Source organism: Danio rerio, chromosome 20 (assembly GCF_052040795.2).
Source record: "Danio rerio strain M-AB ecotype USA chromosome 20, GRCz13ab, whole genome shotgun sequence".
In the NCBI taxonomy this organism is placed as follows: Eukaryota; Metazoa; Chordata; class Actinopteri; order Cypriniformes; family Danionidae; genus Danio; species Danio rerio.
In genome coordinates, this window is record NC_141040.1 from 40,744,946 (window position 1) to 40,760,000 (window position 15,055).

General features: G+C 35.5%; 1 protein-coding gene and 1 long non-coding RNA gene across 19 annotated transcripts in view; one reads left to right on the forward strand and one right to left on the reverse strand.

Annotated features, from left to right (window-relative positions):
• LOC147839397 (uncharacterized) overlaps nt 1–15,055 on the forward strand; it is a 765,501-nt gene that overhangs the window by 514,241 nt on the left and 236,205 nt on the right. The window lies entirely within an intron of this gene.
• Nucleotides 1–15,055, reverse strand: part of enah (ENAH actin regulator) — a 200,018-nt gene that overhangs the window by 138,380 nt on the left and 46,583 nt on the right. For 6 of the 18 annotated variants that reach the window (XM_087296727.1, XM_087296725.1, XM_087296722.1 and 3 more), the window contains exon 1: nt 7,437–7,570. In XM_087296727.1, the coding sequence (XP_087152853.1) occupies nt 7,437–7,450 (14 nt within the window). In that variant the 5' untranslated portion in view covers nt 7,451–7,570. 18 annotated transcript variants of the gene reach the window in all.

The following is a 15,055-nucleotide window of genomic DNA, read 5'->3' on the forward strand; positions in this document are numbered from 1 at the left end:
GTCGCCTGGTGATTTCCAAAAATCTATTTATTTTTATTAAACCATAAGAATTAACATATTTTATCCATAACTATACTGAAAATAAAAATAGTAGTTTATGGTTACTATATACTATATAGTTACTATAGTAGCTTATAGTTACTAGTTCTATTGGATTGCGACCCCTGGGGTAATTACATTATATTAAAGGCAGCAATAGCGTCAGATGCATTTTGATTTTATAACATCAGGTTATACTTTCTGGCACATTTTAAGCACTGACACAAATGTAATTGGTGTGTCTGCGTCATTGCATGCAAGGTTTCTGTATTTATAACCACCTCAGAGGATATTGGGGGTCGCGAGACACTGGCATTGTTATTTTGGGGGTCGCGGGCTGAAAAATTTGGGAACCCCTGCATTAGACAATAGCCCCTTTCACACATACACACCTTTCCAGAAAATTACCGGCAATTTTCCGAAAAGGTGTGTATGTGTGAACAGGCTCTTTTTGAAAATACCGGTAAATTCGTTCTGGCTATTTCCCTGTGTGAAAGGGGCTAATGATACACTGCATCATCTATTCTTTTAGTTCGTATACACATTCATTTCTTATCTAAAAATTACCCAGCGCAAATTTTTTGCTAGTTTTAGCCTGGGATAGGAATCATTTTCACACCGTGTCACATTATTTACATTTACATGCTCCAATGGCAGGTGCTCTGGTGCAGTTTTATTAAAAATGTTTGTTATTTAAAAAGCACGTGATATGCACCTAACTGGTGCATATTGCTTATTACACAAACAGGTACGCGCAGCAGCACACAAACATCTATGAATATGACATGATTAAAGGATGTAAAAGATGATTCTTGTTTACATGTTTACATATAGTACATTAAAAAATGCTACATCCTACCACATCATCTTAACCTCAGGGAGCTTTGGTGGAATCCACCTAGTTCCTTTAGACATTCAGCTCACACAGTGTAACCTGGCCCACAAACAGATTCATTATTTGCTAATGAAGCATTCCATTTTTCATTTACAAAATCTTCTATGTAAATAACGAATCTGGCATAGCGCAGACATATTTTACTTTAATCGAAGAGCACATGAGACAGTGATTGGTTTCATGCACATTATGCCTAAAACACACCCAACACCCTAACTCAACCCTAAGAGAATAAGGACAACCTTTCAGACCATGGGACTGGTGCGCAGACCATTCACACACAGATTCACAAGTGAATCTGAGCAGTGCGCTTTAGACCATGTGCTTGGATCATTAAAATACAGCCCTTTGTGTGCATGATCTCAATAAAGATCTGGATTTAATGTCAGATGTCTGTAAAACTGCTTCTGAATAATAACCCAGTTATTGATTTCCAAACATGCAATTTTTCACGCAAAAAAAAAAAAAAAAAAAAAGTGGAGAAATGAAGACTGTGCCCTTCAAATGAGCAAAAAGCACAGCAGAAGGCCACGGGGCTCTTGTGTTCTCCGCGCTCTCAGAAGCAGACAGACAGAAAAATCCCCAGATCATCCTCAGAATAACAAATGGAGGGAAGTAATGCGGCAATGGGAAAAAAAATTCACTTGCTCTTCCTCTAAACACACAAATTTTACCTTGTGCATCTGCATTTTAAAATACAGTAGTAACGATAAGACTAATAATACGACAGGTCATGAGCGGTGAGAGGTAGCACTTCAGATGAATGCAGCAGGACGCCAGCTATACGCCGAAGGGGAGATCGAGACTGGATTAGACCTAGCAAGGCGAGGCAATGCAATGCTAATGATGTACTGCAGCACAGACGCACAGAGACCCACACAAACACACAGCATCAATATCCCAAGCAAACACATGCAGCGGCTTCAGGTGACTTATTCAGCATTCGCTTCAATCAGCTTAGAAAACCAGAATGACTGCACATGCCAGATGCCTGCTGCGTCATGACGGAGTACAAAAAAATAACACGTTTTATATTTAGAGGCTGACTAGCATATATATATAAATAAACGCAGCTGAATACTATTATATAACATAACAACGCTCTGAAAGAATCTCCTGAAATAGCATGCAATATTTCCATATTTAAGAACATAAATTTAAAAAAGTACACTGTGATAATACCTATTGTGTATTTTAACATACAGTTCAGAAATTTGTAGCCCTTCTGAATTATTACCCCCCGTTTATTTTTTTCCCCAATTTCTGTTTAACAGAGAATTTTATTTTCCACACATTTCTAAACATAATAGTTTAAATAACACATTTCAAATAACTGATTTATTTGATCTTTGCCACGATGACAGTAAATAGTATTTTACTAGAATTTTTTCAAGACAATAGTATTTAGCTTAAAGTGCATTTAAAAGGTTCAACTCTGTTAATTAGGCAGGTTAGGGTAATTAGGCAAATTATTAGGTAATCCGCTTGTTAAGTGTTACATCACGCAAAGTGGCTTCCGGGTCCAAGCGCTACATCAAACTGCATGGGAAGACTCAGCAAATGGTAATAATAAACATTTACAAAGCGTTGTAATACTTTCGAAAATCAAGATAGCAGTTTGTATCCATGCCTAAAATCAGATGGCCAGAAAATGATTAATTTTTTTAGAATTGTTCAAATCTTGGTATCTAATAATAATAATAATTAATTTTATTTGTAAATGGCGCCTTTCTGGACACCCAAGGTCGCCTTACAACAAGCATCAACAGCCATAACAGAACAAAATAAAACAATGAATAAAACATTGCCAAACAAGATTTTAAATGCATGTAAGGAGTTGCAGGTATAAACACATCGGGAGTATAAAATAACATGATAAAAAAATAGTCAAAAGAAAGCCTGCTTAAAAACATGGGTCTTGAGACGAGATTTGAAAGTGTGAAGAAACTGCTCCATGGATATCGGGGAAGCGAGTTCTATAATCGAGGAGCCGCGAAGCTAAAAGACCTCCCATTGTGCTTAATTGAGTGATGCAGCATGTCCAGAGACTGTCGTGTACACCATGATTTTATATAAAATTTACTTTAATGTGTGATATGACTAAAAGTGCTCATAAATATTTTCTTAAATCAAACGAGTAGCAGCTTGGAATCGGAAACAGCATTCCATACGTCACAACTTAACAAGTGGATTAATGATGGTTTGTCCTTAAGGCGATCGAAAAAAAAATTTGCTTAAGGGGGTTAATAATATTGACCTTAAAATTATTATTATTATTTTTTTATTAACAACTGCTTTTATTCTAGCCCGAAAAAAAAAACAAATAAGACTTTCGTCAGAAGAAAAAATATTATTAGAAATACTGTGAAAAACATTCCTCTGTTGTTCCTCTGTCTGCTCTGTTAAACGTATTTGAAAAAGAAAAGAAAAGGGCTAATAATTTTGACTTTAACTGTATATTGTTTATTGCAGTGTTGGGCAGTAGCGTTGCTACAAGTAGTGACGCTACTAGCTTAACTACATTTCTCGGTAGTTATTATTTTAGTCAAGTAGCACAGTAGCGTCCACACAAGCTACATTTACTGATCCCGGATCAATAAGTGACAGCACCGACACTCACAGAGCTGTGAAGCGGGAGTCTGCCGCTGAAAGTAAATCCATATGATGGCAAGAATTACTATTTCTTCTTTTTCAGGTTTTAAAGTGGTCAACAACAAACCTTTTGGTGAGTTACTGCCACCTCTCGCTCCAGTCGGTGATGTCGCAAATCAATGACTGGGCTGACATGAGAAACTATCTTGATGGAAAGATGACTGAGAGAGATGAGTTATACTCTATTAGTTTATGATATTTACTAACGATCCTACATTTTATAGTGTAATTAAAATGATTAAATATAAATATATAGTGTATTTCAATTAAAACATTTTTTTTTAAAAATGGCCATTATCTTAAACTATGGTAGAAAAAAATGTACAATAAAACTGACCAAAAAATTGCCTTCTCTATCTAAACTATAAGTAAATTTGTCTTTATAATTATCTACAAAAATCATGCATATTTACTTTTTACAATTACAAATTCACCAATCCAAAAACTGTGGCTGGGAAGGGATAAACTTTATTTGAAGTGCACCTGTAGCAGACACGCCAAACAAAAGCAACAGGGGAATTGTAAACACTTGTAAATGTAGAACCTGTAAAACTTGTCTTACAGAAACCAGTTTGACAGAAGTTACTGTCAAACACCAAACTGAAAACATCAGTTGCATTTGTAAAGTGCTTTCAAAAATCCACACGGCATCAAAGCAGCTGTGCAGAAAATTGTGTCTTAGTACTGCAGAAAAGAAATGCTGCAAGACACACACACACACACACACACACACACAGACGCACAGTATTGTGATTCTCCACAAACTGTTCTGTACAATATGGACCAAATAAAACCAGCCCTTGACAATACCGCTGAGCTAATTTACATAGAAGAAAAGAGGAAAAAAATGAATATCACTCCCCATCTGTTAAAGATACATGCACATGCTGGAGAGTTGCTAATTTATTGTTGAACACAGAAGTGTACAGTTCAGCAATAACATCTAAATCCAGCTGGCTGTGTGGAGAGAAACCACATCACAATGACTATGAGAATCCAACCATTCACTACAGCTGTGAGGACAAACACATTACTAACAATACCTAGTGTGGGAAAGGTGTGTCATTTCCTAGAAAGGAGGGGGGGTGTTGTTGCAACAATGCCTTTAATTTTTAAAGTATAGGTGTTTTGGTAACATTTTTTAATCAATTAGGCATGCAATAATTATAGATTTTGGTTGCACGATTATAGTCTGAGGATTAATGGCGATTTCACAGCTATCACGATTATTATGCATTAGTTCATTTCAAAACACTACTAGTTTAGAATAATTACCAATAACCAAACAATGAAGCACAAAATAATAATAAAAACAAACAATAGTCAATTTCTCTTTTTGGACTTAAAAATAAGTAAAAACCAAGAGTGTAAAGTTCAACTCCAAAGTAAACAACTGCAAATTAAAACACTGATAGTCATGTGTCCTAAATTTATGGCAAAGCTTTAATTCTCAATGGTAAGCCAAGACTCCATGATAAATAAATAAAAATATCCAACTCGCACGACATAAATAGGTCGTTAATAATAAAGGTCTTATTTACCACTGATCTGACGTTTATCAGTACCATCCTGGAACGAAACGAATGATAAGAAGCGGACACATCAGACTGCCGTGCCCAAGGAAGCATGCGAAGATGGTTCAAACACACTCCTCCACAATGAAGTCTGCTGCTGGAGTCAGTGCAACATTCTACCTGCAAACTGCAGCCAGCAAATAAAGAAATTGCCAACCACAATCTTCCAAGCGAGGGCCCGAAAATGTTGCGTCACGCACTGCCGAACCAGATGCTGTTTCAACTTAATGGCAAAGCAACCTCTTTTGCCGCGTTTCCTCCTGCGCTTCCTCCCTGGCAGGGTACATGGCCAGTTGCAAAGGTGGTTAGGTGTCAGCATCGAAAGATGAGGTGAATGATGCAAGCCATTTTTTTTTTTTTGAGGACCACAGCTCATTTGCACTAGGTCGAAAACTTAGTAAAGTTGATTTGTCATAAACCAGTAGAGACAGGCTGCACTGCGTAACGTAGAAAACAAAACCCAAGTATAATGTACAGACTTAAAAGTAAACGATGAGATCAATGGCAAGCCACAAACACCAGCGCCATCGCTCCATCATCCACCTTATTTAGTTATTAATTATATAAATAAAGAAATAAAAATAAATTTTATATATATATATATATATATATATATATATAGAGAGAGAGAGAGAGAGAGAGGAGAGAGAGAGAGAGATAATATCACAAATAATAAATAAATAAAATAAAAATAAATAAAAATAGTAACTAAATGTAAATCTAAAATATATATTAGCAAAGTATTTATTTGTAAATAATTATTTGTAATAGTTTATTCGTTAATTTTTTATTTATTTTTTTGTCCCCGTAGAGAAATTTTATTATCAGCATACACTGATCTCTGACATTTTATATTTGGCGTTCATATAAATAAATAATATAAAAACATGGTAACCCTACTCTATATAAAAACCCAATAATTAGTCTACAACACCTTTTGTTTACATTGCACTGAAAGCTGCTACAGTGTGAGATGTTTTCAACAGGGTGTGCCATGAAGGAATTCGCTCGGAAAAGATGTGATATGTTAACGGCCCGCTACTGCTAGGTGTCTAAGCCATAGTTAATCCAGTGCGCATGTGTATTAGCCTTGGTGTATAAACTCGGAACTAATACACAGTTGGCAACTTTGTTTAGTTGAAGCAGTTTCGTTTCGTAGAGAAACATGGTTTTGAAAAGCATTTACGATTTATTAACCATGACGAATTAAATCGCGATTAATAGTGAAATCGGTAAATCTTTGCATACCTATATACAATAAGGTTGTATTAGTTAAATGTTAGCTTATTCATTTACTAACATGTATTTTACATTAATTAAAGTATTTATGTTAGTTAATGAAAATACAGTTGCTCATTTTTAGTTCGTTAACTCAATGCATTAACTAATGTTACAAGCATGAATTTGCATGCTAGCAATACATTAGTAAATGCTGAACTATGATTAATAAATCCTGTACAAGTACTGTTCATTATTAGTACATGTTAGTAAATACATTAATGAAACCTTATTGTAAAAGTGTTATCATTATTTTAAAGCAACGTTTAAAGCATTTTAGGGCTGGGCGATATGCCAAAAATGCAATCTCGATAATTATTTAACAAATTGAATGATAATGACATATATTTGGATACAAGTTGTTAATGCTTCTAGATTTAAAAGAGTATCCCAACAATGTCTGAAGCCACAAAAAATAGAGGGTCCATTAAATGGCATAACATTTTCAGCTTTTAGATCAACATAGAGTAAAAAAAAAAAAAAAAAAAAGTCCTGGAATTATTATTGTTATTGGAATAAATTTGATTATGATCCAATATAATATATTATATATATAATATAATAATTATTTGCCCAGCCCTAAAAGTGATTTTCATAATCGTATATCAATCTTTATAATCTTATAACTGAATAGAATAGAACTGAATTAGAATATTAAATGTTATACTTTGTTTTTCTTAGTTAGTCACTTATGATGCTACTGTAACCACGACACCTTTTTCAACTCTGATCTCAAAATAAATGCATTAATCACCATTCATCCTAAAATAAAGTGGTGGAGTTTAATATTAATTCTCCAATAAATGCAAGCAACTTTAACTTAATCAGCAAAAGCCAAAAGAGTCCAGTTTATGGTCTCTATTTTCGCCAAGAGTTCAGAGAACACCAAGATGAGTTATCAGGAAAGACATCAAGCATGATTAGTTTTCCATATGTTCATGCTACAGAAATACCCTCTACATGTCCGGATCTTTCAGGTCACTTTCTTTGAGACTTACACATCACGTGTCATTGCTGCGTGTTCCAAACCTCCACCCGCAAGGAGCCTGTCTACTCCTGTTCTTCTCCAAAGTGTCCAGATTCCTCAGAGCCCGAGGTGTCCTGGAAGCTGTCAGCCGCCAGACGGGTCTATGGGACTTTCGAGACCAGGCTGGGACAAGGTTCACTGTTAGGACCCCTCCCCTTAGGGCTAAATCTGGCCGGCTGGGCAGTCCCCTCAAGAATGTCCCCTCTCCCCAAAATAAACCTGCTGACTGAAGGGTGTCATGGGCTCACTGATTTCTTTTTTTCTTATTCGTTCCATGTCTCATTCATTTCCCAACTGGGGCAGTGGAGCAGTGACAGTTCATTTACTGTCCATTAAATCAAACCCAGATGGGATGATATTCGATGTCTAACACGGAATGAATGATGAGCGGTAGTTAAAAAGCTATGCTTCTGTGATGGTTTTGATAGGGCTGCAAACCACAGGCTTGAAAAACGAAAGTGCTATTACGGAGTATTTAGTTGGCCAAGTGTAAGATCTTCATGTTTTATAGTCCATATTTCAGCTCCTGATGTCAGAAGAATACCAAAATTTTTTACAAAATGCCTCACCAATTTCACAACTGGCAACTTTTGAGACAAAATTATAACTGAAGGTTTTAAAGCAGACCAATGTTTCATCAATCCGTGTATCCAGCCATCCATCTTTTGTTTCTATCCATGTGTACATCTGTCTGTTCTTCTATACAACTAATATTTATCCATCAATTATTCATCTAATATCAACCCCTCCAAAGTTCTCTCTATCCATTCTTCTGTCCATCTATTGTTCTGTCAATTCATTAAATCTTTCAATTATCATTCTATCCATCATCCATCAAACTGTCAATTCCTTCCATCATTCAGCCAATCCATCCATCATTCCATTCATCTAACCATCCATCTACCCTACCGTAAAACTTTTCCATCCATCCATTACTCTGCCCATCCAACCATCGTCCCATCCATCCAACCATTTATAGTTTTGCTTATCATTAATCCATCCAATCATAGTTCTGATCATCCCTCCATACATAGTTCTGTTCATCACTTAATCCATCCATTTATTCATAGTTCTGTATCCTTCACTCCATCCATCCAACTATCCTTCTTTCCGTAAAACGTTGTCCATTCATCCATCACTCTGCCCATCCAACCATCTTTCCATCCATTCAACCATTTATAGTTTTGCTCATCATTTAATCCATCCATCCATCCAATCATAGTACAAATCATCCATCCAGTCATAGTTCTGTTCATCATTTAATCCATCCATCCATTCATAGTTCTGTTCATCCGTCTATCCATAATTTCATCCATTTATCATTCTATCCTGTTCATCCAATAAACTTTATCCATCCATCCATCCATAGTTCCGTTCACCCACTAACCCACTTATCCATCCATCTATCAATCAATTATTCATATAAAATCAATCCAATTATCATTTATCCATCCAATTATCTTTCACTCCATCCATCCTTCTGTCCATCCATCATTTCTTTCATTTATCATTTTATCCATCCATCAATCAATCAGCCAATCCACCAATCATTTCATTCATCTAACAATCTATCCATCCTTCTGTAAAAATTTGTCCTTTTTTGTCCAGTTCTGTTCATTATTTAATCCATCCATTTACAGTTCTGCTCATCATTTAATCCATTTATCTAATCATAATACAAACTATCCATCCATCCATCCATCCATCCATCCTTTTATAGTTCGGTTCATCATGTAATCCATCCATACAGTTATAGTACTGATCATCCATCCATCCATCCATCTATAGTTCTGTTCATCATTTAATCCATCCATTCATAGTTCTGTCCATCCGTCCATCCATAATTTCCTCCATTTACCATTCCATCTGTTCAACTTTGTCCATCTATACATAGTTCTGTTCACTCACCCATCCACCAGTTTTAAATCGTTAAATAAAGGCTTTCTCAAGGCCACATTTACATGTAGTCTTTACGATCTCTGTTCTCTCTAGTCAATAAATACATTTGTTTCAATGATTTGTTGTGATTTTTATGATAACAGTTCGGTTTAATGATACTCATTCAAATTCCAATTGCAATTGTCCAACACACTATCCATTACCCTCATTCAAATTTAAGAACAGAGTTGGAAGTTACAAGTCCTTCTCAATTCAATTTATAGCAGTGCACAGTACTCACCTGTGCTTTCAAACGTACCGAGTGGCAAGGAACAGAAGGCTAAACGCTTTAAACTCAACTCTTGAGGTCAATTTCAACACAAGTAAACAACTTCAGTACAAGTCTGTGATGTAACTGGCAGACAAGGGGTTAGTCCTTCAGTCCAGGGAGGCTTTTCTAAAGTTACCATGGAGAGAAGCTCTGCGGTGAAATCCAATCCTCGAAAGAGAACGCACAGGCCACCGAAACCAAACTGCAAGTCTGAATGAGCCGGCATCCCAACAGAGAGCCATTATTAAACAGATCCCTTTAAAATACAGACAACCCTGTATCTCTCTCCAAACTAACCTTTGAATCCTGGCCATTTGTTGAACTGGTCTCTATGGTGACTTGGCCCCTTCTGTCCATCTCAAGAGATGGGACTGATACACTTGGAGGGGATTGGAAAGGAAAGGGAACAAAACTTTTGCTGTTCTCAGACTATCTGGGATTTGGTCGAAACATTCAGCTGGACAGCCAAAGTCAGATCTCCACCTCCAGTTTGGAACAGTTGAGAGCTTTTGGTGGTGTTTCACACAGCAAGTCAAGCTTGGGAGAAATCCCATAGTAGCAGCCGCAGCGAGAGCCTTCATGCTGTTATTGAGGAACTGAAGAGCAATACAATAAACTCAAGCATGCATCTCTGGCTGGGTTTGATCTGAATTCTCAAAAAAAACCTCTGTGGTTCTTTGTTTGTTAGTGAGGCGCTGTTGCTACAGCAATGTGAAGGTTAAGCCATCTGAGAAATGCAGTTTTCTTCTTTGGGCTAGGAAATGTTGACAATCAGCCAATCACAGATGACAAGACAACTTGAGGTTTATAGAGTAGATATATCTATCTATCAGAGTACTGTAACAGTTCAATCCGCGAAAGAAAACAAACACTGGGCAATTCTGATGAAACATACTCATCAGGCCGTGCCATTCTTGTAGCATCTGCCAAACTTGTGTCTAGTTGTTGACAAAGTGCTGACTCTACAGCTGTACACCCAGTTTCTCTGGAAATACTACAGCAGCCTCTGGCCATCAGCATTCTGATCTCTATACAAACCAAGTAGCCGCTGGACATCACTTTCACATGCACTTTCCTTTCTGCTTCATAAAGCAATGCTTAAAATAAAGAGATACTGTTGCATGGAATTAGGCGATTAAAAAGACCACTTAAATATTAATTAAAATGTTTATTTATTTTAAATATGAATGAGCTGTTAAAGAAACTGCACTCTAAATAAAAAAATTACTATTATTAAAATCATGACATTCTGATTTCATTTGTTTAATTCATTCATTTAAATAAATTAAAAGTAAATTAAAAATGTAAATTAAAAATGATTTTCAAAATGGTTTGAAAACAATAAGGGGGGGTTGTTCGGTAGTTTAAAGATGACTTTGATAAAAGGTTTTGAACTAGGGATGCTTATAATAACCGATTAACTGTTAACCGAAAGGGTGAGTTTTTAACCGATTAATGGTATCAGGTAAATGATTAAAAAATATTATTAAATGTATTTTGGTTGCATAAGAGGCCAATCACAGCAAACAAGCTTTTTGCGTTGAGAGGGGCATGTTTTGAATGGTTTACTATTGGCCGCGAGCATTTTGGGGCGTCCTTGCACTTCGCGTTTTTGGCATTGTGCGCTGTGTGCTCACAGCTGAAAAAAGTCAACTCTGAGCAGAAAAGGTGTGTTACGTCAGTCATGTCTTTTTCATTCTTCAATCAAATGAAAGCGAAGGCTGAGTTTCCATCGAGAGAGATCAATTTGAGATAGCCTGTTATTTTATTTTTTTTGATGGAAGAAAAAAAAAATTGATAGGACAAGCAGCATATGCCATTTCGTAAAAAGGATTCAGTCAGTGTTTTCATTTTGTAATCTAAACTTGTCATTTAGGTGAAAAAAAAATAGGGCAGGACTATTTGTTTTATTCTTTTATTTTAGTTTATTCAGTGCTTGAAGATGTGCTGTTGTTCTGATGTTCTGTATGATGTAGTTCACATGTTAAAATAAATCAGTATATTAAAATGCAATATTTTATGTGTCAGACAAAATAGACATGTCAATTTTATTTTAATTAAATAATAATTTCATATTAATCTGACCAGTTAATCATTAATATTCGATTAACAAGCGGCAGTTGTCGGTAGGCAAAAATAACCGAAATGAGCATCCCTATTTTGAACTACTTGAAATGTTGATTACTGTAGATTAAATAATGCTGCAATTTCAATTTTTAGTTTTAACTTTCACTTTAAACAACAAACACATTCAGACTTATTTTGAAATTAATTTATCCTATTAAAACAATAATCAAAATGACCATTAAATACATTTGTAAAAATCCAAACACATTAAACCCAGGTTGAAATCAAGCAAAATTATCAATATACATGAAACATCCTTCAAAACAAAAGGGAGAAAAAAAAATCTACTAAAAACTTGTCTGGCATTAGTTCTTGACCTGGTCAAAGAAACAAGCCCAGGTCACTCTTGATGCTGTCACTCTGTTTACCAGCAGATTTCAGCTGGCAAAAGCTGGATCTAGCGCTTCAGTGACGCTGAGACCATAATCCCTAAATCTTTTAATATCATGTTGAAAATGTTCGGACAGGGGAGAGAGAAAAAAAAGTCAGGGACAAAGATGAGGCCTAACATCTGGGTCAATTATACGGGTAAACAGGATGATGAAATCTCATACCATGGTACAAATAACTTTACATCACAGCAACATTATATTTTGAATGTATCTAATAAAGCAAGAAACACAAGCAGGGAAAATATATTAAACAATTGAACATTTTGAGAATCATATACAAAAACTAAATAGGCTACTTCATAACCAGTGTAAAAGTTGCATAATTTTACTAGTACTTTCTTTCTTTTTCTTGATGAATTTGGCATTGCAACAAAAGTTCATCATAACTAGGTAAAGTTCTACTTAAATTCGAATTCAATGTGCTATATTCTAAACGTGTTGCAAAATAACTGATACACACACACACACACACACACACCTGTAACTGACCTGTAAATGACTCAACTCAATTCTATTTTAACACAAACATCACATTATATAATTATAAGCTTAAAAATATTGGAAATACCATTCTGACTATAACCCAAAATCTATTTGTTGACCTTAAAAGATCATCAAACATCACATTATGAGCTTAAGAATACTGCAAATACCAATCTGACCATGACCCAAAATTTATTTGTTGATCTTAAAAGGACCATTTTATTCAGATAACTCAAGAAACAAATCCACCGACCACTTTCACATTAGCATATTGATTGCTCTGGACCACAAAACTGATACACTGCATTGATTGTGTGCAGTCGATTTCTTGGCACTGTACTAAACACCTACCCAGAACTACATCTCCTTAAGGAAACAACTGACACAAAAAGATACTCATGAATACACGTTGCTATCTAAAAGATGGTGATCACATATCCCAACAAACTTTCTAGTCTAAATGCTCCATATCTGAAAAAGAGACAGAAAACATCACAACCTTTTTGAATTTAATGGTCTAAATGAGTGATCACTAGTTAGCAAACACTAGTTAAACAAAGCTTTTATCCCAAACATTTATCTCATCTTTCGCATGAGGTGTTAAACTGAGGTCCTGACTCTCTGTGGTCATTAAAAATCCAGTGGCACTTCCCATAAACAGTAGGGGTTTAACCCTGGTGCCCTGGCCAATTTCCCCCTATCGGCCTGTACCCATCATGCCTCTCAATCATTCCCATCCACCGAATTGGCTCTATCACAGTCTCTCCAATATAAAGCTGGTGAGTGGTGAAGGACTGGGGCAGTTGTCCTGTGGCTGCCATCGTATCATGCAAGTGGATGCTGCACATTGGCTAGACCCCCCCTCCTTCATTATTGTGAAGCGTTTTGGGTGTATGGTCAAACACTATAAAATGCACTATATAAATACACATCACATTACATTACAAAATGATTTTTAACAATATGACTTGAGTAAATAAATATGCTGGAAATATGACAAGGCAACAAAGTTTGAAATGTAAACAAATGGTTAACTTTTAAAAATAAAAGATTATTTAATGGCATCTTTTCACGCCATAAAATGTTGTTTGAATGTTGTTACAATACTGAAATTTAGTTACCTATCAGTACTAGGGCTGGGCAATTAATTGAAAATGAATCAAAATCAATATTAAGAACTGATTTTCAATTTTTTCAATTACTTCCTTTACTGCGCGTGGAGTCACGTGACCTTGCTCTGTTAAGGAAGATTTTTACTTCTGCATCAAACGCATGTATATGGTCTGTTGCAGGCTTCGCACGGTCGCATACCTGAAATGTACCTCTAAAAAAATGCAGTTACACGTCACATGTTTGCATTACATTGACGATAACTGGAAGCTGCGACAGAGATGCCTCAAGACGGTATATTTTCCATTACAATAAAATTATTTTTACATTAAATATGTTTATAAAAGATTTAAAAAATGCACTCTTTAAAATATTACTTACAGAATATATAAGAGTTACTTTATTTTAAGTTAATTACTTTTACTTTTAATAAGAAAAAGTGATTGTTCATTTCAGGCAATGTGTGCTTTAATTATAGCTGTTCAACTTTGATGTTCAATAAAAAATGTATAGATATTAGTTGTTTCTTCAATTATATTAAAATCAGGTAATGCACCCTTCATTTAAAAATCTCTCACTTGATATATGCGAGCATATTTACTGTGCACATTTATCTGTCAGTGAACAGTGAAGGCAAAAATACAAATAAATAAATAAAATAATCATTCATTAACATGGCCGAAGCAACCTGAACTGGCGCTCTAGGCAAACAATGATCACGCTGCCTTCAACCCGAAAGTGAAAATGGAAGAGACCGGTTCGCGAAATGAGGGGGGTGGTTTGTCACAGACTTAATTAATAAAAATTTAGATTTTAGGCCAAATTGCCCAGCCCTAATCGGTACTGACATTTAAAAAATGTCCATTTCTTACTAACATTAGAGCACTGTTGAACGCGTACTTAAACAATACTGATTGGCCAATCACAGACCTTTCTGTTGAGCATGTGGCCAACAAGAGATGTTTAAGTGAGCCCAAGGCATTGCTCAAAGGTTAGTGGGAAACAGATGTTTTACCAATTGGTGACAACACCTTTTGAAAAAATGTTGAAAAAAAAACCTTTGATATCCTTTTAAGTAAAAGAATGTAAAAATGCATTGTCTCAGAAACTGCCTTTTGGTAGCTTCATTTTAAAAACAAAATAAGGGGGATTTATTATTTTTTTTTAATCAAATCAAATTTAATGTTCTAGCAAAGACTTTAGAATACACAAGAAATGTCACTCATATAGTTTTGAATAGGGAAAACTCTAACAGTCAAGATGGCAAAT